The sequence below is a fragment of the Pongo abelii genome, chromosome 8 (genome assembly GCF_028885655.2).
Source record: "Pongo abelii isolate AG06213 chromosome 8, NHGRI_mPonAbe1-v2.0_pri, whole genome shotgun sequence".
NCBI classification, from domain to species: Eukaryota; Metazoa; Chordata; class Mammalia; order Primates; family Hominidae; genus Pongo; species Pongo abelii.
The window spans coordinates 109,443,707-109,462,426 of record NC_071993.2 but is presented as its reverse complement, the minus strand read 5'-3'; the positions used below and the strand labels follow the sequence as shown (position 1 = coordinate 109,462,426).

The following is an 18,720-nucleotide window of genomic DNA, read 5'->3' as shown; positions in this document are numbered from 1 at the left end:
TGACTTCATAATCTGCCTGTTTACCCAGACTCTAGTCCTTTTGCTTGTAAACTAAAAATCAAATACCCAGGAAAATCATCTCTTAAAAATATCCAGGGTCTGAAGGACAGATTTCATCCTCTCTTGTTTTTTAACCTCTGCCGGGAGACCCAATTAGTCTGTTGGCATCACCACACCCAGATGAAGGCAGTGAGCAATCATTGGAAGACTGAGCAAACAAGTTCTAGGAGTTCCCTTCTTGCCTGTCCGTGCCTTGCTCTCAGAGCCCTTGGGTTTGTAGGCAAATTCCCCCTCCTTCCCAGTCTTTCAGCTCACTTGACAGCTGCACTTTTTCCAGGCTCCTTGTTGTACTGCCCAGTCCAATGAGTTTGCACATTGTCTTCTGTTTTCACTCTCTTCTGTTGGCAAAGGTTCCTGCTCCCTTAGAGAACTGGCTGCCCTGCTCTCCTCTCATACCACTTTCTCCGCCCTTCAACCACTTTTTTTTTTTTTTTTTTGAGGTGGAGTCTCACTCTGTCTCCCTGGCTGGAGTGCAGTGGTGCGATCTTGGCTCACTGCAACCTCCACTTCCTGGGTTCAAGTGATTCTCCTGCCTCAGCCTCCCTGAGTAGCTGGGATTACAGACGTGTAGCACACCTGGCTAATTTTTGTATTTGTAGTAAAGGCAGTGTTTTGCCATGTTGGCCAGGCTGGCCTTGAACTCTCTGGCCTCATGTGATCTGCCCCGCTTCGGCCTCCCACAGTGCTGGATTACAGGCGTGAGCCACCACGCCCAGCTTCCTTCAACCACTTGCTTCCTCCACCAACCTCTGTCTTGCCAAAGGCAAGCACCAGATGGCCAGTCTCACTCCCCCTCTTCCTGCAGAAGAGCAGGAATAAGAGAGTCAAGGAGGGAAGCAGGCATGTTGCTGGGAAGCCTTTGGTGCAGATAACCTTGGCTACTTAGAGTCTGCTGGTGTGTTCAGTGCTTGCAGAGTGGGGTCAGGAAATACCACACTCCACCCCAGGAGAGTGGTCAACAGGCAGCAGGAAAAGGCTTGCCCCAGCTACGGGTGCAGCTGCAAACCATGTTGGGTTAGAAGGGTGAGGATATCAGGTGTGGTGGTAGAAGAGTTAAGAAGGAAGAGGAGGCCGGGCACGGTGGTTCATGCCTGTAATCCCAGCACTTTGGGAGGCCGAGGCAGGTGGATCACAAGGTCAGGAGTTCGAGACCAGCCTGACCAACATGGTGAAACCCCCATCTCCACTAAAAATACAAAAATTAGCCAGGCATGGTGGTGCGCGCCTGTAATCCCAGCTATTCAAGAGGCTGAGGCAGGAGAATCACTTGAACCCAGGAGGCGGAGGTTGCAGTGAGCCGAGATTGTGCCACCACACTCCAGCCTGGGTGACAGACGGAGACTCTGTCTCAAAAAAAAAAAAGGCCGGGCGCGGTGGCTCACACCTGTAATCCCAGCACTTTGGGAGGCCAAGGCGGGCGGATCACGAGGTCAGGAGATTGAGATCATCCTGGCTAACACGGTGAAATCCTTCTCTAATTTAAAAAAAAAAATACAAAAAAATTAGCCGGGCGTGCTGGTGGGCACCTGTAGTCCCAGCTACTCAGGAGGCTGAGGCAGGAGAATGGCGTGAACCTGGGAGGCAGAGCTTGCAGTGAGCCCAGATTGCACCACTGTACTCCAGCCTGGACGACAGAAAGAGACTCCATCTCAAAAAAAAGGAAGAGGACAGGGTGTATCTACAAGCAATACTAAGCCTTGACATCTGTCCTGCACAGGGTTGGTCTCTGTCTAGAGTCAGTGTTTACATTGATTGGGCCCTGGGTGGTACCTGAGATGCTGGGAGAACTCAGATTCTTTTCTGGACACCTCACTCGACATACCAAGTGTTGGAGCAGCAGGACTGTGGTTCTCTTCTATTCTCAGAGTAGGCTTTAGTCTTTGCTTCTCTTTACCATCAGGAGACCAAGGAGTAAAAGGAAAGCATAGTTAAAAAGAAAACAACAACAAAAATCTCCCAAAGCATAGTGCTCTGCCCTTGTGATAAGAACCAGACAGCACGTGTTCCATGGGAGTCCATTTCAAGCATGACAGTGCTCATGGCGGTGTCTGTCACAGAGGCCCTGGAAGCTGGGAGAGTTCAGGTCTGAGCCGGGAAAGTAGGTTAAAAGCACCCCAGGGTGGTGTAACAAGGAGTCATGTGCTTTTTCCACCTTATGTTCCTGAACTTGGCTGCTTTGATGCTTCTAGGTACCTTCTTCTTTCCCCAGGTTTTCTGTCTTTTTCTTCCCTTTATTACTAGTATTTTTAATTCCCAAAGCAAAACATATTCAATGTAGAAGAGTCAGAGACTGCAGAAAACTCACACAATACGGTTGAGTATACAGTGAGAATCCTCCTCACCATCCTATTTCCACTTCCGTTTTTGGTGTGCATTCACCTTTTTCTAGGTTCAAATAAATGTATATATTATATACAAATATTAGGTTTTTTGTTTTTTTTCCTGTGAGACAGAGTCTCACTCTGTCACCCAGGCTGGAGTGCAGTGGCACAATCTTGGCTCACTGCAACCTCTGCCTCCCAGATTCAAGTGATTCTCCCACCTCAGCCTCCCAAGTAGCTGGAACTACAGGTGCCTGCCAACACGCCTGGCTAATTTTTGTATTTTTACTAGAGACAGGGTTTCACCATGGTGGGTAGGCTTGTCTCAAACTCCTGACCTCAAGTGATCCTCCTGCCTCTGCCTCCCAAAGTGTTGAGATTACAAGTGTCAGCCACTGCGCCCGGCCGCTTTCTTTTCTCAAATAAAAATGATACCATATAATGTATTTTTCCTTTTGTATTTGTGATAGTTCTGACTCCTCATTCTCTCTCCTCTTTCCTCAGGGATCCGGTGTGATTAAAGCTGGTTTTGCTGGTGATCAGATCCCCAAATACTGCTTTCCAAACTAGTAAGTCATTCTGTAGCTTAGACATTTTGGAGGCTCATCAGCTTTGTTACAGGCCCAGCCCTATAAGGAACAGGAGCCGGGTTTGGAGTCAACAAAGGAGAACAGTTGTCTACGTGGTACAATTTGAGAGGCACAGACAAGAGGCCTCTTTTTAAAAATCCAATTTTATCTGATGCTAAAAAATTTTATCATTGATAACTCACTGCTTTAGAGGATTGCCTCTTGGTCGAGCCCTCCTTTTAAAATTCTCCTATCACCCAGGCTGGGGATTAACATTTAACCTATCTTTTTTTTTTTTTTTTTTTTTTTTTTTTTTGAGACGGAGTCTCGCTCTGTTGCCCAGGGTGGAGTGCAGTGGTGTGATCTTGGCTTACTGCAAGCTCCGCCTCCCGGGTTCACGCCATTCTCCTGCCTCAGCCTCCCGAGTAGCTGGGACTACAGGCGCCCGCCACCATGCCTAGCTAATTTTTTTGTATTTTTAGTAGAGACGGGATTTCACCGTGTTAGCCAGGATGGTCTTGATCTCCTGACCTCGTGATCCGCCTGCCTCGGCCTCCCAAAGTGCTGGGATTACAGCCCTTCTACTATCTTAATGAGTAGTTTCTCAGAACTTTCCTCCTAAGGCAGAGAGACTGCAGGCAGGAGAAGAGCACAGAGGCTTACAGGAAGGGCTTAAAGGGGCAGGGAAAGGAAGAGGCTATCTGTCCGATCTATAGCATCACAGTTTTTTTGTTTTGTTTTGTGAGACGGAGTCTCATTCTGTAGCCCAGGCTGGAGTGCAGTGGCGCAATCTCAGCTCACTGCAACTCCTGCCTTGCAGGTTCAAGTGATTGTCGTGCCTCAGCCTCCCAAGTAGCTGGGATTATAGGCATGTGCCATCACGCCCAGCTAATGTTTGTATTTTTAGTAGAGATGGGGTTTCACCATGTTGGCCAGGCTGGTCTCAAACTCTTGACCTCAAATGATCCACCTGCCTCACCTTCCCAAAGTGCTGGGATTATAGGCGTGAGCCACCGAGCCCGGCCCAGCATCACAGTTTTACTCAGATGTCCTGGGAAGGGGACTAAGGATACTAAAATGTTTTGAGTTAATCACTCCTTTAGAAATTCTCATTTCCTCATCTTTCTTGGTCTGTGCATACACTGGAGAAAGAGAAGAACTAGAGGTATTGAATACTCTAAAAATTTGTTTTCATAATTTATAATAAATATAAAATATGAAACAATATATAAATAATATAATACATGTTCATTTTAGAAATTGTGGAAAATACAGAAAAGTATAAAGAAGAAAACCAAAATCAACTGTGACTTCACTCCTCGAAGATAATCTCAGTAGAATTTGAGTGTGTATGTACATCTATACATCCTTCCTGTGTTCTGTCATGAAATGAAAAATGATGGTCCTCCTCACTGTCTTTTCTAGTGTGGGCCGACCCAAGCACGTTCGTGTCATGGCAGGAGCCCTTGAAGGCGACATCTTCATTGGCCCCAAAGCCGAGGTAATTCCCACGCCTACAGAACAAGCCTCAAGCCAGCAGAGGACCTTCATTATTCACCACATGGAACATGTCCCAACATTTGGACATACTCATAAGTAAAAGGGGCAACTTTCTCTGAAAATCTCCTTTTTGATTCTCTCATCCTAGGCTTAGGTGGTTTATTTTTCCCAGGAACAGCCTGTGGTCTTGGAGAAGAAATACCTGGGACCTCACTTTGGGACACACTGAGACCAGTCTAGAAAACAGGGCTGTTGTCTTCTGCATTCTGTCACTGCCTTGTCAGTGATCAAATTTACTGTGTTTATTATTTTTTTCACAAAAAATATTCAGTGGGGAGATCCTGGCTGGGGTACCCTAGGGATGAGTTAATTCGCACAGCTTTGGCAGAGCCCTCACGCAGCCTCTCGTAAGCAGATAGCAGAATCGCTGTTGCCATCCTTGGCTTCAAGTGCTGAGGCCCAGAGGTGGGAGCCAGGAGATTGTGTCCTTCAACCAGGCAATGAGGAAGATGCCTCCTGCCACTTGCCCTAGAGGCACCTGAGGGGCCATGGAAATGCAGAAGCCCCCTGCTTTGCTGGCTCCTCGGGAATGAGGGCAGTTTGCAGCAAACAGTACATAGCCTTGGAGAATGAGTGCCCACCCTTAGCCCTGGGCAAGGACAGCAGGGTGGGAGCTCAGGAAGCTGAGGCTTCTTTGCGAGGGATTCAGCTTGCACTGCTCAGTCTTGGGAGAGCAGGGTCCTGGGCGGAGCCTGACTGCAGTCGCAAGTCCTGTTCTCTTTTCTCAGGAGCACCGAGGTCTGCTTTCAATCCGCTATCCCATGGAGCATGGCATCGTCAAGGATTGGAACGACATGGAACGCATTTGGCAATATGTCTATTCTAAGGACCAGCTGCAGACTTTCTCAGAGGAGGTGAGGATCCTGTGTGTAGGGCACTCCTGTAGGGTATGCAAAGCTGTGTCAAACTCCTACCCTAGAGATGATGAGGAGGATGATGATCACTGCCAAGAGTGCTGGAGCCATTTGATTTTCAGGCATATTCAGATTTAATCTTAACACCATTCCTATGAGATATAGGTAGTATTATCTCATTTTACAAACAAGGGAACAAGTTCAGAAAAGCCAAGTCGTGGCCGGGCGCGGTGGCTCATGCCTGTAATCCCAGCACTTTGGGAGGCCAAGGCAGGTGGATCATGAGGTCAGGAGATCGAGACCATCCTGGCTAACACGGTGAAACCCTGTCTCCACTAAAAATACAAAAAATTCTCCGGGCGTGGTGTCGGGTGCCTGTAGTCCCAGCTACTCCGGAGGCTGAGGCAGGAGAATGGCGTGAGCCCAGGAGGCGGAGCTTGCAGCGAGCCGAGATTGCGCCACTGCACTCCAGCCTAGGCGACAGAGCGAGACTCCGTCTCAAAAAAAAAAAAAAGAAAAGCCAAGTGGTATTTCCAAGGTCACCTAGTGAACAAAGGGTAGAGATGGAATTCAGACCTATGTCTTTTAGAATTCAAAGCCTGTGCTCATTAACTTCTTTCACCCAGACTGGAGTGCAATAGCTCACTGCAGCCTCGACCTCCTGGGCTCAAGTAATCCCATCTCAGCCCCACCCCCTACCATGCCCGGCTAATTTGTGTGTGTGTGTGTGTGTGTGTGTGTGCGCGTGTGTGTGTGTGTGGTGGGGTTTTGCTCTTGTTGGCCAGGCTGGAGTGCAATGGCGTGATCTAGGCTCACTGCAAACTCTGCCTCCCGGATTCAAATGATTCTCCTGCCTCAGCTTCCCAAGTAGCTGGGATTACAGCATGAGCCACGGCACCTGGCAAATTTTGTATTTTTTGTAGAGACAAGGTTTTGCCATGTTGCCCAGGCTGGTCTGAAACTCCTGGGTTCAGGCAATCTATCCGCCTCCACCTCTCAAAGTGCTGGGATTACAGGCATGAACCACCTTGTGCAGCCTGTGCTTATTAACTTGTGAGGAAGTAACTCTCCATTCAAAAATGTAAAGGGAGGCTGGTCACTGTGGGTCATGCCTATAATTCCAGCACTTTGGGTGGATCTCTTGAGCTCAGGAGTTTGAGACCAAGTTGGGCAGCATGGCAAAACACCACCTCTACTAAAAATACGAAAAAAAAAATAGCCGGGTATAGTGGTGCGTGCCTGTAGTCACAGCTACTTGAAATGATGAGGTGGGAGGACTGCTTGAGCCTGGGGGCATCGAGGTTGCAGTAAGCCAAGATCGCACCACTGAACTTACAGCCTGGTGACAGAGTGAGACCCTGTCTCAAAAAAAAAAAAAAGAAAGAAAATGCAGAGAGGTGCAGACTAGGTGTATCAATTTCCAGGTGCAGGTGGGATGTTTTCAGTTTTGGTTTTTTTGTTTGTTTGCTTTTTTGAGATGGAGTTTCGCTCTTGTTGCCTAGGCTAGAGTACAATGGTGCAATCTCGGCTCACCGCAACCTCCGCCTCCCGGGTTCAAGCGATTCTCCTGCCTCAGCCTTCCTGAGTAGCTGGGATTACAGGCATGCACCACCACGCCCGGCTAATTTTGTATCTTTAGTAGAGACGGGGTTTCTCCATGTTGGTCAGGCTGGTCTCGAACTCCCGACCTCAGATGATCCGCCCGCCTCAGCCTCCCAAAGTACTGGGATTACAGGCGTGAGCCACCACGCCCGGCTGTTTTCAGACAGTTTTTTTAAAGCAGTGGTCCCCAACCTTTTTGGCACCAGGGACTAGTTTCTTAGAAGACAGTATTTCCATAGGGGTGGGGGTTTGGGGTGGCCAGATAGTTTCGGGATGAAGCTGTTCCACCTCTGATCATCAGGCATTCAATTCTTATAAGGAGTGCCCAACCTAGATCCCTCACATGCGCAGTTCACAGTAGGGTTCACACTCCTATGAGAATCTAGTGCCTCGGATGATCTGATGGGAGGTGGAGCTCAGACGGTAATGCTGGCATACCTGCCATTCACCTCCTGCTGTGCGGCCTGGTTTCTAACAGGTCACAGACTGGAACTGGTCTGTGGCAGGAATTTAGAGTTTCACAAAATCTTCTTGACAGTTGGAGATACACAGCAGACACAGGGGCCTGTATAACAATCTTGGAGGACAAGGAGGGGAGTTGGGGGGCACAGCTGAGGACAGAATGAAATTTTAAAGTGGGCGTTAACTTGAAAAGTTGAGAAACCTACTTGGGCAGGGATAGTTGACAGGCACAGCTTGCCTTTTTTTGGAGGGAGGCTGACAGAAGTCCCCGGGCTCTCAAACCAGCAAGGCAGGGTCTTCTCCCCCAAGACTAATGAAGATGGAAATCTGGCCTTGGCCTCATTGTCTCCTGGGCTCCTTTCACCAGCATCCTGTGCTCCTGACTGAGGCGCCTTTAAACCCACGAAAAAACCGGGAACGAGCTGCCGAAGTTTTCTTCGAGACCTTCAATGTGCCCGCTCTTTTCATCTCCATGCAAGCTGTACTCAGCCTGTGAGTAGCAGCTGGCTAGCCCGGCACCTGCAGGGAAAGCAGTCCTTTGGCACAGCTGAGGCTGGCTCTCCTCTGGAATGGTTCAGAGTAACTTGAGCCCCCCTGCTAGGGAAAGGTTAAAGATGGTGGGAAAGAGAGAGAGGCTTTTGCTGAAACTGAGCACTGAGGCTTCGTAGTTGAAAGCAAAGGAGGACATGTGGCTACTATTGACCATATCCCAGTGTCAGGACTCCTAGCGGGTTTGGTCCCCAAGGCCTTGGCTGGGCCTGCCGAGGCAGCCACATGCTGCAGCAGCTCTTCCCGGAGGCCCCTGTAATGTGTCCACTTATTATTCAGCACTTACTGTGGCCAGCTGCTCCGCCAGGCTGCTGAGACACCCATGATCCGAATGCCACCACAGTCCTTGTTCCCATCCCCCGTGGCTCCTGTCACACTCCTACCCCGCCTCACACCAGAGTGAGGTCTACAGCAGAGATTATCCACGAGTGACCTACACGTGGGATTTATTTGACCCCATTAACAAACTGTGAGCCAGCATTTAAAAATCAAGAGGTGTCCCATCAAAATCCAAATTTTTGGCTTCTCTGAAAAAATGGGAAGATCTGGGAATGCCGGGCACACATTCCCACAGGGCAAAAATCAGCTGGAGCTGAAGAGCGGCTGCCACTTGAGATGGGGCTGGCAAGCCCACCCTCCCCACAGCGCGTCCATGCTCTGTTGGCCTCTCTGCACTGAGCAGGGGGTCAGTTGCCTCACTTGCCTTTTTTTGGAGCGAGGCTGACAAAGGTCCCCAGGCTCTCAAACCAGTAAAGCAGGGTCTTCTCCTGCCTTTGTTTTTAATGGAAGTGAAAAATATTCTTATTTTTCTTTATTCTTACTTTTCCTGCCTGGCCCCTAGGCTGGGTCTCTGAAGCAGCTGAAGGCCAGGCCATCTCAGACAGGAAGGCCTGCTCTTCTGGGTACGGGGAGGGAACTTGGAGAAGATCAGCTCCTTCCGTTCAGGTATTTCATGGCTTGCTCCAGCACCCGGGCTTCCTTAGTACCCAGTCTATTCTACGGACCCTGGAGAGAGGCAGGCCCAAGCTTTAGTTTAGGTGACATTGAACCCTAAATAAAGAAGTGTATTTCTTCCCAGCGTGAGGAGGCAGTGCTGAGTGACGGTGTGCCCCTTTGCTTCAGTTATGCTACAGGCAGGACCACAGGGGTGGTGCTGGATTCTGGGGATGGAGTCACCCATGCTGTGCCCATCTATGAGGGCTTTGCCATGCCCCACTCCATCATGCGCATCGACATCGCGGGCCGGGACGTCTCTCGCTTCCTGCGCCTCTACCTGCGTAAGGAGGGCTACGACTTCCACTCATCCTCTGAGTTTGAGATTGTCAAGGCCATAAAAGAAGTAAGTGCTGCCCCCTGGGCCTAGGGATGCAGTGGGGGTTGGGAGCATAGCACCCAGGACCTTGGTGACCTGCCAGTGAAGCCAGGCGAAGCACCTGCCTGGGAGTCCCTGGCGAGGCCTTGTTCTTCCCAGCCAGGTCTCTCCCACGTCACACTGACAGATTCGCCTTCCTGACGTGCTGCCATCTTGTTGAGGGAAAGGGAGCTGCTTCCATTTCTTCAGCTGGGTGATGGCCACATAGGGGCTCAGTATGTTTTTTATACCTTATATGCAGATTACATAGGGTTTGGTTTTGTTTCATTTTGTTTTGTTTCTGAGATGGAGTCTCGCTCTGTCGCCCAGACTGCAGTGCAATCAATGGTGATCTCGGCTCACTGTAACCTCTGCCTCCCGGGTTAAAGCAATCGCTTGAATCCTGCCTCAGCCTCCCAAGTAGCTGGGATTATAGGTGCCTGCCACCACACCCCACTAATTTTTGTATTTTTAGCAGAGACATGGTTTCACCATGTTGATCAGGCTGGTCTCAAACTCCTGACCACAAGTGATCTGCCCGCCTCAGCCTCCCAAAGTGCTAGAATTGCAGCATGAGCTACCGTGCCCAGTCCTGGTTTTTTTATTTTTATTTTTTTAACATCCTTGAAGAAGTCATAATACATTCAAGACATTTGTCTTTGTAAGTAAACTGAAACCTCCTGCCAGCTGTGGCTAGAGGGAAAACTCTGAGCTGGGCAGGACCAGAACCATATGAGTGGTAGAAGGAGAAAGATGCCTGGGCCTGGGCTGAACTTAGGTTGTGGTCTCAGACCGAGGATCCAGAGGCCAAGTTTCCAAGCTTGCCCATCAGGAAGGTGGAGCAGTTAAGAACTCATATGCTAAATGCCACCCAGTGAAGCCCAGCAGAGACCTCACTGCCCCTGCTTCTGGGCAGCAGCTATAGTGACCATTGGGGCCATCACAGCGTTTAGACAGGTTTGTGCAGCAGCACATTCCTCCCCTGGGGCTTTGACCGGGTGTGCACCAGATTTCCTGCCAGCCTGACTGTCTTGCTTGGATCTGCAGAGAGCCTGCTACCTATCCATAAACCCCCAAAAGGATGAGACGCTAGAGACAGAGAAAGCTCAGTACTACCTGCCTGATGGCAGCACCATTGAGGTAGGTGGTCTGCCTTCTTTCTTCGGTCCCCTTAGGTCCATAAAAGCTCTGGGCCCAACCAGAATTCTCCATCAGGGTCTGGAGTCTGGCAGGCCAGTCCCTTTACACCAAGCTTGTCCAACCCCTGGCCCATGGGCTGCACGTGGCCTAGGATGGCCCAACACAAAGTCGTAAACTTTCTTAAAACATTATGAGATTTTTTTGCAGTTTTTTTTTTTTTTTTTTAGCTCAGCAGCTGTCATTAGTGTTAGTGTCTATTATGTGTGGCCCAAGACAATTCTTCTTCCAATGTGGCCCAGGGAAGCCAAAAGATTGGACACCCCAGCCTTACACCCTCTGTCTGGAGCAGCAGAGCTCCTGAGCATGAGTGGCCCTGTCTCCTGCAGAGGAGGCAGCCAGAACTTTGCTCCCTCCCGCTAGAGGGGAGGAAGCTCCTAAGGGATTGTCCCACATCAGTATGAGATTAGGAAGTGGGATGGTTAGTGCCATCCTTCACCACACCTGGGCGCAGTGTACGGTGAGTTACCACTCCCTTGAACCCCCATTGCTAGGAAGACGTTTCCATGAGCAAATAAATCCATGTATTGATGCCAAAGACCTCTTGGCTGGAAATGCCAGAGCGAGAAGGAAATACAGGAGCCTCCCCTCACTAGTTTCCAAGAGGCCTATCTTTGTTCTTTTAAGCCCTTGACATGTAGAGTCTGTCTTGAGCCTGGCCTTCATAGCTACCTAGTTACTAAGTGATGTGCAGAGGGGCGTCTTCCATTCCCACTCCCAAAGGGACCTTGGTCCCAGCTCCGACCTCTTCAGCTGGCCCTCGTACCTGCAGATTGGTCCTTCCCGATTCCGGGCCCCTGAGCTGCTCTTCAGGCCCGATTTGATTGGAGAGGAGAGTGAAGGCATCCACGAGGTCCTGGTGTTCGCCATTCAGAAGTCAGACATGGACCTGCGGCGCACTCTTTTCTCCAACATTGTCCTCTCAGGAGGCTCCACCCTGTTCAAAGGTTTGTCTCTTCTCTTGGAGCCCTTCCCCTGGCAGTGTTGAGCTCCTGCTGGCTCCAGGCACCCCGAGAATTGACTTGCAGTTCTCCTCGTTGGCCATTCAGGTTTTGGTGACAGGCTCCTGAGTGAAGTGAAGAAACTAGCTCCGAAAGATGTGAAGATCAGGGTAGGAGCATGGCGGGCCTGGCCGGGGTGGAACTGGGCTTCCAGGGACAGAGTGCCGCCCGGTGTAGCTGCCCTCTAGCTTTGCCCAAGCTCTTCAAGCAGCGCCAGGTTCCCAGCCTGTACACTGACCCTGAGGTCTAGGTCAGCCACAGGGAGACTGAGCTCTCATTCTCCCTCTTCACGCCAAAGGCAGGCAGTTCTAATACCCAGATGAGGCAGGGTACTAGGTAGAGGGCCCCCTGCGTGATCTTTCAGGGAAACTATAATCTTAAGAGGAGACTGACTTACTGTTGCTGTGCCTCCTGCCCAGGTGGCTCCCCCTGTCACACAGTCTGACACCTTAGTGATAGGTGAAGGGGGTTGGCTGTCTGAGGAGAGCGGGGATCCTAAAGGAAGGAGTGTAGTTCTTGCCGTGGAGTCTGCTTCTCCCTGCCCCCCCAGTAGTCCCAGCTTCCCTGGGACCTGTGGGGACTGGAAACCTGCTTCTCCAGACGAGTGGCAGGCTGGCCACAGTGCCCTCCAGAGAGGCCAGAGCTTCAGGCTTGTGTGAAATGTATCCCCTGCCATGGGCAGAAAGAGAAGCATTGTAGGGAAAGGGAGCGGGAGGGCTGGAAGTCTCAGATTCCTCTTTCCTCCCACCTTTGCAGATATCTGCACCTCAGGAGAGACTGTATTCCACGTGGATTGGGTGAGTAGCTCTTCCAGGAGTAAGAATGGAACAGGAAGTGATGGCACTGATAACCCCTCAGCACCCTCTAAAGAAAAGCCTGATTTGGTTTGGCCCCAGGGGACTGGTAGGCTCCACACATACCCACTTCTCTCTCACATGGTTCCTCTGGGTTTCCTCCCTCCAGAGGCTCCATCCTTGCCTCCCTGGACACCTTTAAGAAGATGTGGGTCTCCAAGAAGGAATATGAGGAAGACGGTGCCCGATCCATCCACAGAAAAACCTTCTAATGTCGGGACATCATCTTCACCTCTCTCTGAAGTTAACTCCACTTTAAAACTCGCTTTCTTGAGTCGGAGTGTTTGCGAGGAACTGCCTGTGTGTGAGTGCGTGTGTGGATATGAGTGTGTGCGCACATGCGAGTGCCGTGTGGCCCTGGGACCCTGGGCCCAGAAAGGACGATGAACTACCCGCAGTGGTGACGGCCTGAGGCCTGGGGTTGACCACTAACTGGCTCCTGACAGGGAAGAGTGCTGGCAGAGGCTGTGCTCCCCCCTCAGGTGGCCTCTGGCTGACTGTGGGGGACTCCGTTTACTACCACAGGGAGACAGAGGGAGGTAAGCCATCCCCCGGGAGACCTTGCTGCTGACCATCCTAGGCTGGGCTGGCCCCACCCTCACCCCCACCCCCAGGGTGCCCTGAAGTCCCAGGCAGCTGCTGCCTCCACTATCGATGCCTCCTGACTGCACACTGAGGACTGGGGCTGGGGTTGAGTTCTGTCTGGTTTTGTTGCCATTTTAGTTTGGGAGGCTGGAAAAGCACCCCAAGAGCTATTACAGAGACTGGAGTCAGGAGAGAGCAGGAGGCCCTCATGTTCACCAGGGAACAGGACCACACCGGCCACTGGAGGAGGGCAGGAGCAGTCCTCCCTCTGAATGGCTGCAGAGTTAATGTTCTCAGCCCAGTCCCCTTTCGGGGGCCTTGGGAGAGTTTAAGGCACCTGCTGGTTCCAGGTCCTCTCTTTCCATCTGTTCTTGTTGCAATGCCATCTTCAAACAGTTTTATTTATTGAAGTGTTTGTTCAGTTAGGGGCTGGAGAGAGGGAGCTCGCTGCCTCCTGCCTTGCTACACTAATGTTTACAGCACCTAAGCTTAGCCTCCAGGGCCCCACCTCTCCCAGCTGATGGTGAGCTGACAGTGTCCACAGGTTGCAGGACCACTTGAGATTGGAAGCTACACTCAAAGACACTCCCACCAGGCTCTTTCTCCCTTTTCCTCTTGCTCACTGCCCTGGAATCAACAGGCTGGTTGCTGGTTAGATTTTCTGAAAAAGGAGGTAAAATTTTTCTTTGGCAGAGACCCCTAAGCAAGGGAGGGGTGTTGGAGAGCCAGTGCCCTTAAGACTGGAGAAAGCTGCAATTTACCAAGTTGCCTTTTGCCACTGTAGCTGACCAGGGGACTAGGTTGTAGAGGTGGGAAGGCCCCCTCTGGGGTGATCTTGTGCCATTCTTGACCTTGGACCTGCTTGGTTAAGGAGGTAGTGGGCCAGACCAGAGTGCCAGGAGCTAATGGAGCCAGGCCTGACTCCTAGGAGTGGTCCAAAGGCCTTCAGCCTAGATGGTGCAAAGCTGGGGCCAGCCTGTCTTCACCGGCACCCTCACCTGTGACACCAAGACCCACCCCAATCCCAGACTTTACACAGTATTCTCCCCCACGCCGTCCTATGACCAAAGGCCCCTGCCAGGTGTGGGCCACAGCAGCAGGTATGTGTGAAAGCAATGTAGCGCCCCGCGGACTGCAGTGCGCTTAACCAACTCACCTCCCTTCTCTTAGCCCAAGCCTGTCCCTCGCACAGCCTCGCACAAACCACATTGCCTGGTGGGGCCCAGTGTACTGAAATAAAGTCGTTCCGATAGACACGTCAGCTGGGCCTCTATCTGTCTGTCACCAGGGCCGAGTGGGAAGAGGAAGAGCAGCAGGCCCTGAATCTGAGGTGGTGACTGGGCCTGATCCATCCTCTAGAGGGCATCATTGCACCAGCCAGCGTTGTCCAGGGCATAGCCCAAGTCCCAGCCTGTCAGGTGGATGCAGAGAAAAGGGTGATCACACCACAGCCTAAGTTCAAGAACAGAAGGTCCCACTCCTGTGTACACTCTAGCCCATGGGTGAGACTCAACTCCAGATGACAGGAGCAGCTCTCAACATCCCTGAAATCAAAGATCTCAAAACCGTCAAGTGAATAAGAAGGCCAGGAGCTTGGCCGGGCACGGTGGCTCACGCCACGCCTGTAATCCCAGCACTTTGGGAGTCCAAGGCGAGTGGATCATGAGGTCAGGAGTTCAAGATCAGCCTGGCCAAGATGGTGAGATCCCGTCTCTACTAAAAACTACAAAAATTAGCCGGGCGCGGTGGCAAGCGCCTGTAATCCCAGCTACTCAGGAGGCTGAGGCAGGAGAATCGCTTGAACCCGGGCAGTAGAGGTTGCAGTGAGCCAAGATCGCCAACCTGGGCGACAGAGTAAGACTCTGTCTCAAAAAAAAAAAGGCCAGGAGCTTATTACAGTGCAGTTTCCAGGGCCCATACTCAGATTTCCTGATTAATCACTTCTCCATTTAAAACCTGCACTTGGAAGAAAAATTGCTAGGTCTTTGCCAAATGGTAACTATTTAATCTTCCCAATAACCTTACAAAATATATGTGCTTTTGTTGTCCATTTTACAGATAAGGATTTGGAGCCACAGAAAGATTAAGCAGTTTTCCAAAGTTCTGCCTTTTTTTTTTTTTTTTTTTTTTTTTTTTGAGATCATGTCTCACTTTGTCACCAGGCTAGAGTACAGAGGCACAATCTCAATCTCTGTTCACTGCAACCTCTGCCTCCTGGGTTCAAGCAATTCTCCTGCCTCAGCCTCCCAAGTAGCTGGGATTACAGGTGCCTGCCACTGTGCCCAGCTAATTTTCATATTTTTAATAGAGATGGGGTTTGATCATGTTGGCCAGGCTGGTCTCAAACTTCTAACCTCAGGTGATCTGCCTGCCTCAGCCTCCCAAAGTGCTGGGATTACAGGTGTGAGCCACCGTGGCCAGCGCTGGCCTTTCTTAATCCAGAATGTAAACCCAGGCCATAGAACCTACAGCCTACATTTTTAATCACCATGCAGCCTGTAAAAAAACCACTGGCCTAGAGCAGTGGTTCCCAGTTGGAACCAATCTTGCCACCCAGGACACATCTGGCAATGCCTGGAGATATATTTGTTTGTCACAACTGGTGTGTGTGTGGGGTGGGGTGGGGGGTGCTAAACGTCTACAACAGAGAACAATCTGGCCCCAAATATCTCCAGTGCTAGTGCCAAGGTTGAGAAATGGTGGCTGAGAGTCATGGTTTTCAGCGCCAGCTGCATGATAAAATCACCTACAGAGAAGTTCAAAATCCTACTGCCCAGGCCATACCCCAGACACATTAAGTCAGAATCCCAAGGAGTGGAATTGAGATGTCAGTATTTTTTAAGTTCCCCAGGGGACCCCAAGGTTGAGAACCTCCAGCCTAAAAGAGGCTCCTCTCTCTTTGACTACCATGTCCAGCAGTGATACATGGGAAATGCACTGAGGCCTAACAGTCATTTTGGGCCCGAGTGCTTACGCAGTTACCAATCTATGTTTTTCTCCCTGGCACCTTGGTAACCCACCACTTTTTTTTTTTTTTTTTCCTCTTTGAGATGGAGTCTCATTCTGTCGCCCAGGTTGGAGTGCATGCAGTGGCGTGATCAATGCAACCTCCTCCTCCTGGGTTCAAGCGATTCTCCTGCCCCAGCCTCCCGAGTAGCTGGGATTACAGGCACGCACCACCACACCCGGCTAATTTTTGTATTTTTAGTAGAGATGGGGTTTTGCCATGTTGGCTCAGGCTGGTCTCAAACTCCAGACCTCAGGTGAGCCACTGCGCCCGGCCTACCTACCACTCTTATTCAGAAAAATGCTCTCGGGGGCTTTTTCTAGTCAGTAAAAATCCTGGTTCTCAATCCCAGCAACCCACCACTCACTCACACAGCACAGACTTGAGGAAAAAGAATGGCTGACTTTAATCAGTCTATAAGGAAATAAACATCTTTAGAGGCCGTGTGGGGATGGGGGAGCCCTGCAGCAGAGGAGGCATGCCACTTCAAGCACAGCTGAAGCAGAGAAACCTCTCAGAGAAACCACTAGAAGGGTGGACCGAGGGGGAGGTGGGACTTACAGTCAGCTTTCCCTGACTGGGCAAAAGGGAGCAGTTGCAGTATTAAAGGTGGTTCCTGAGTCCACCACAGCGGCCAGCTCCGGCCAGGCAGCGGGATGGGCTCCCACGCCCCACGGCAGGCCCGTGTGCACCACAGGGCAGCCCCCTCCCTTCTTGGTCCTCTTCTATCCTCCTGCCTTACAAGAGAAGCATGTCCCTGAGCACATATGGCTCAGCACACATTGCCCAAACTGAGCCAGACAGCTAAGCAGAAACTTTGACCACAGTGATGCTTCTGGCTCAGCCCTTGCCCAAGCTGAGCCAGACAGCTAAGCAGAGACTTTGACCACAGTGATGCTTCTGGCTCAGCCCCAGGAGCTCCCCGCTGCCATGTCTTCCAGGCTGCACTAGAGGAAGGCAGTGGAGCAGGATGCTGGTAAAACTAGCTCCTGGCCGAGTGCGGTGGCTCACGCCTGTATTCCCAGCACTTTGGAAGACCAAGGCAGGCAGATCTCTTGAGGTCAGGAGTTCGAGACCAGCCTGGCCAACGTGGTGAAACCCTGTCTCTACTAAATAATACAAAAATTAGGCCGGCCACAGTGGCTTATGCCTGTAATCCCAGCACTCTGGGAGGCCAAGGCAGGCTGATACCTAAGGTCAGGGGTTGGAGACTAGCCTGGCCAACGTGATGAAACCCTGTCTCTACTAAAAATACAAAAAGTAGCCAGGCATGGTGGCACGCTCCTATAATCCCAGCTACTCGGGAGGCTGAGGCAAGATAATTGCTTGAACCCGGGTGGTGGTTTCAGTGAGCCCAGATTGCACCACTGCACTCCAGCCTGAGCAACAGATCTATTTTTTTGGGCAACATCTCCGAAAAAAAAAAAAAAAAAAAAAAAAAAACTATGAAATCCTTAAAAAAAAACAAAAAAACTGGCTCCTCCCCCAGGCTGCCAGCAGCGTCCTCAGCGGGGTGACCTTGCCACAGCTCTCACACCATTTTAACATCCAGGGTTTGGGCCTGTGACAGGTTCTGGCGCTGGGCCTTGACCATGTGCAGGCGTCTCCCATGCAGCGTGAACTGGGACCAGGTGAAGAGCTGCAGCAGAGCACAGGTGATGGGCACCAGCACCAGCAGGTAGAAGCAGCCCTGGCGGAGCGTCGGGGCCTGTGCAGGGGCTGGAGCTGGGGGCTCTGGCCAGGGATGGGCACTCCCCACAGGGGTTATGAGGGACTGCTGGAAGAGGTCATGACCTAGGACAAGAGAGCATAGAAAGACCATGGTCAGCCCATCACCCTCCAAGCCTCGGTGCCCTCTGAGTCCATGGTGTGACATCTCAGACACCACATGGATGTGTCCAGACCACAACTCCTGATTCCTCCAAACCCGCTCTTCTCCTACTCTTCCCATCTCAGTGACAGGCAACACCATCCACCCAATAACTCAGGCCCAAAACCTCAAAGTCCTCCTCAGTTCCCTGGTTCGTTTCACGCCATCACTCCCCAACACCCAATCCTTCATCTCCCCCCAACTCCAAAACGTATCCCACCTGCCACCACCCTGGCCCAAGTCTCCATGGCCTCTGCCACAGTCTCCCAAAGATCTCCCTGCTGTCCCCATTCTGGCCTCCCTATGATCTGCTGTCCATATGGCAGCCAGAGTGAACTTTTTTTTTTTGAAAGAGGGAGTCTCGCTCTGTCACCTAGGCTGGAGTGAAGTAGCACGATCTCCGCTCACTGCAACCTCCGCCTCCCAGGTTCAAGCGATTCTCCTGCCTCAGCTTCCCAAGTAGCTGGGACTACAGGCGTGCGCCACCACACCCAGCTAATTTTTGTATTTTTTAGTAGAGACGGGAGTTTCACTATATGTTGACCAAGCTGGTCTCAAACTCCTGACCTCAGGTGATCTGCCCTCCTCAGCCTCCCAAAGTGCTGGGATTACAGGTGTGAGCCACCTCACCCAGCCCAGAGTGAATTTTGTTAAAAAGTCAATCACACCACATCACTTCCCTGTTTAAAACCCTCCCTGGCCGGGCGTGGTGGCTCATGCCTGTAATCCCAGCACTTTGGGAGGCCGAGGTGGGTGGATCACCTGAGCTCAGGAGTTTGAGACCAGCCTGGGCAACCTGGCAAAACCCCATCTCTACATAAAATACAAAAAGTTACCCAGGCATGGTGGCATACGCCTGTGGTCCCAACTACTTGGGA

General features: G+C 51.2%; 2 protein-coding genes across 16 annotated transcripts in view; one reads left to right on the top strand and one right to left on the bottom strand.

Moving 5' to 3' along the window:
- Positions 1-14,226, top strand: part of ACTR1A (actin related protein 1A) — a 23,308-nt gene extending 9,082 nt beyond the window's left edge. Inside the window, exons 2-11 of the mRNA XM_002821103.4 lie at positions 2,886-2,950; positions 4,376-4,451; positions 5,239-5,364; positions 7,796-7,920; positions 9,100-9,316; positions 10,376-10,468; positions 11,298-11,472; positions 11,575-11,636; positions 12,283-12,323; positions 12,490-14,226. Coding sequence (XP_002821149.1) covers positions 2,886-2,950; positions 4,376-4,451; positions 5,239-5,364; positions 7,796-7,920; positions 9,100-9,316; positions 10,376-10,468; positions 11,298-11,472; positions 11,575-11,636; positions 12,283-12,323; positions 12,490-12,592 — 1,083 coding nt within the window. The 3' untranslated portion in view covers positions 12,593-14,226. The remainder of the gene's footprint in view (positions 1-2,885; positions 2,951-4,375; positions 4,452-5,238; positions 5,365-7,795; positions 7,921-9,099; positions 9,317-10,375; positions 10,469-11,297; positions 11,473-11,574; positions 11,637-12,282; positions 12,324-12,489) is intronic.
- MFSD13A (major facilitator superfamily domain containing 13A) overlaps positions 13,639-18,720 on the bottom strand; it is an 18,312-nt gene continuing 13,230 nt past the window's right edge. For 13 of the 15 annotated variants that reach the window (XM_063727437.1, XM_054523445.2, XM_054523449.2 and 10 more), the window contains one exon: positions 16,355-17,766. In XM_063727437.1, coding sequence (XP_063583507.1) covers positions 17,504-17,766 — 263 coding nt within the window. In that variant the 3' untranslated portion in view covers positions 16,355-17,503. Of the gene's footprint in view, positions 14,377-16,354; positions 17,767-18,720 lie in introns of those variants that run through there. The other 2 variants (XM_054523453.2, XM_063727435.1) reach the window with 1 other exon arrangement.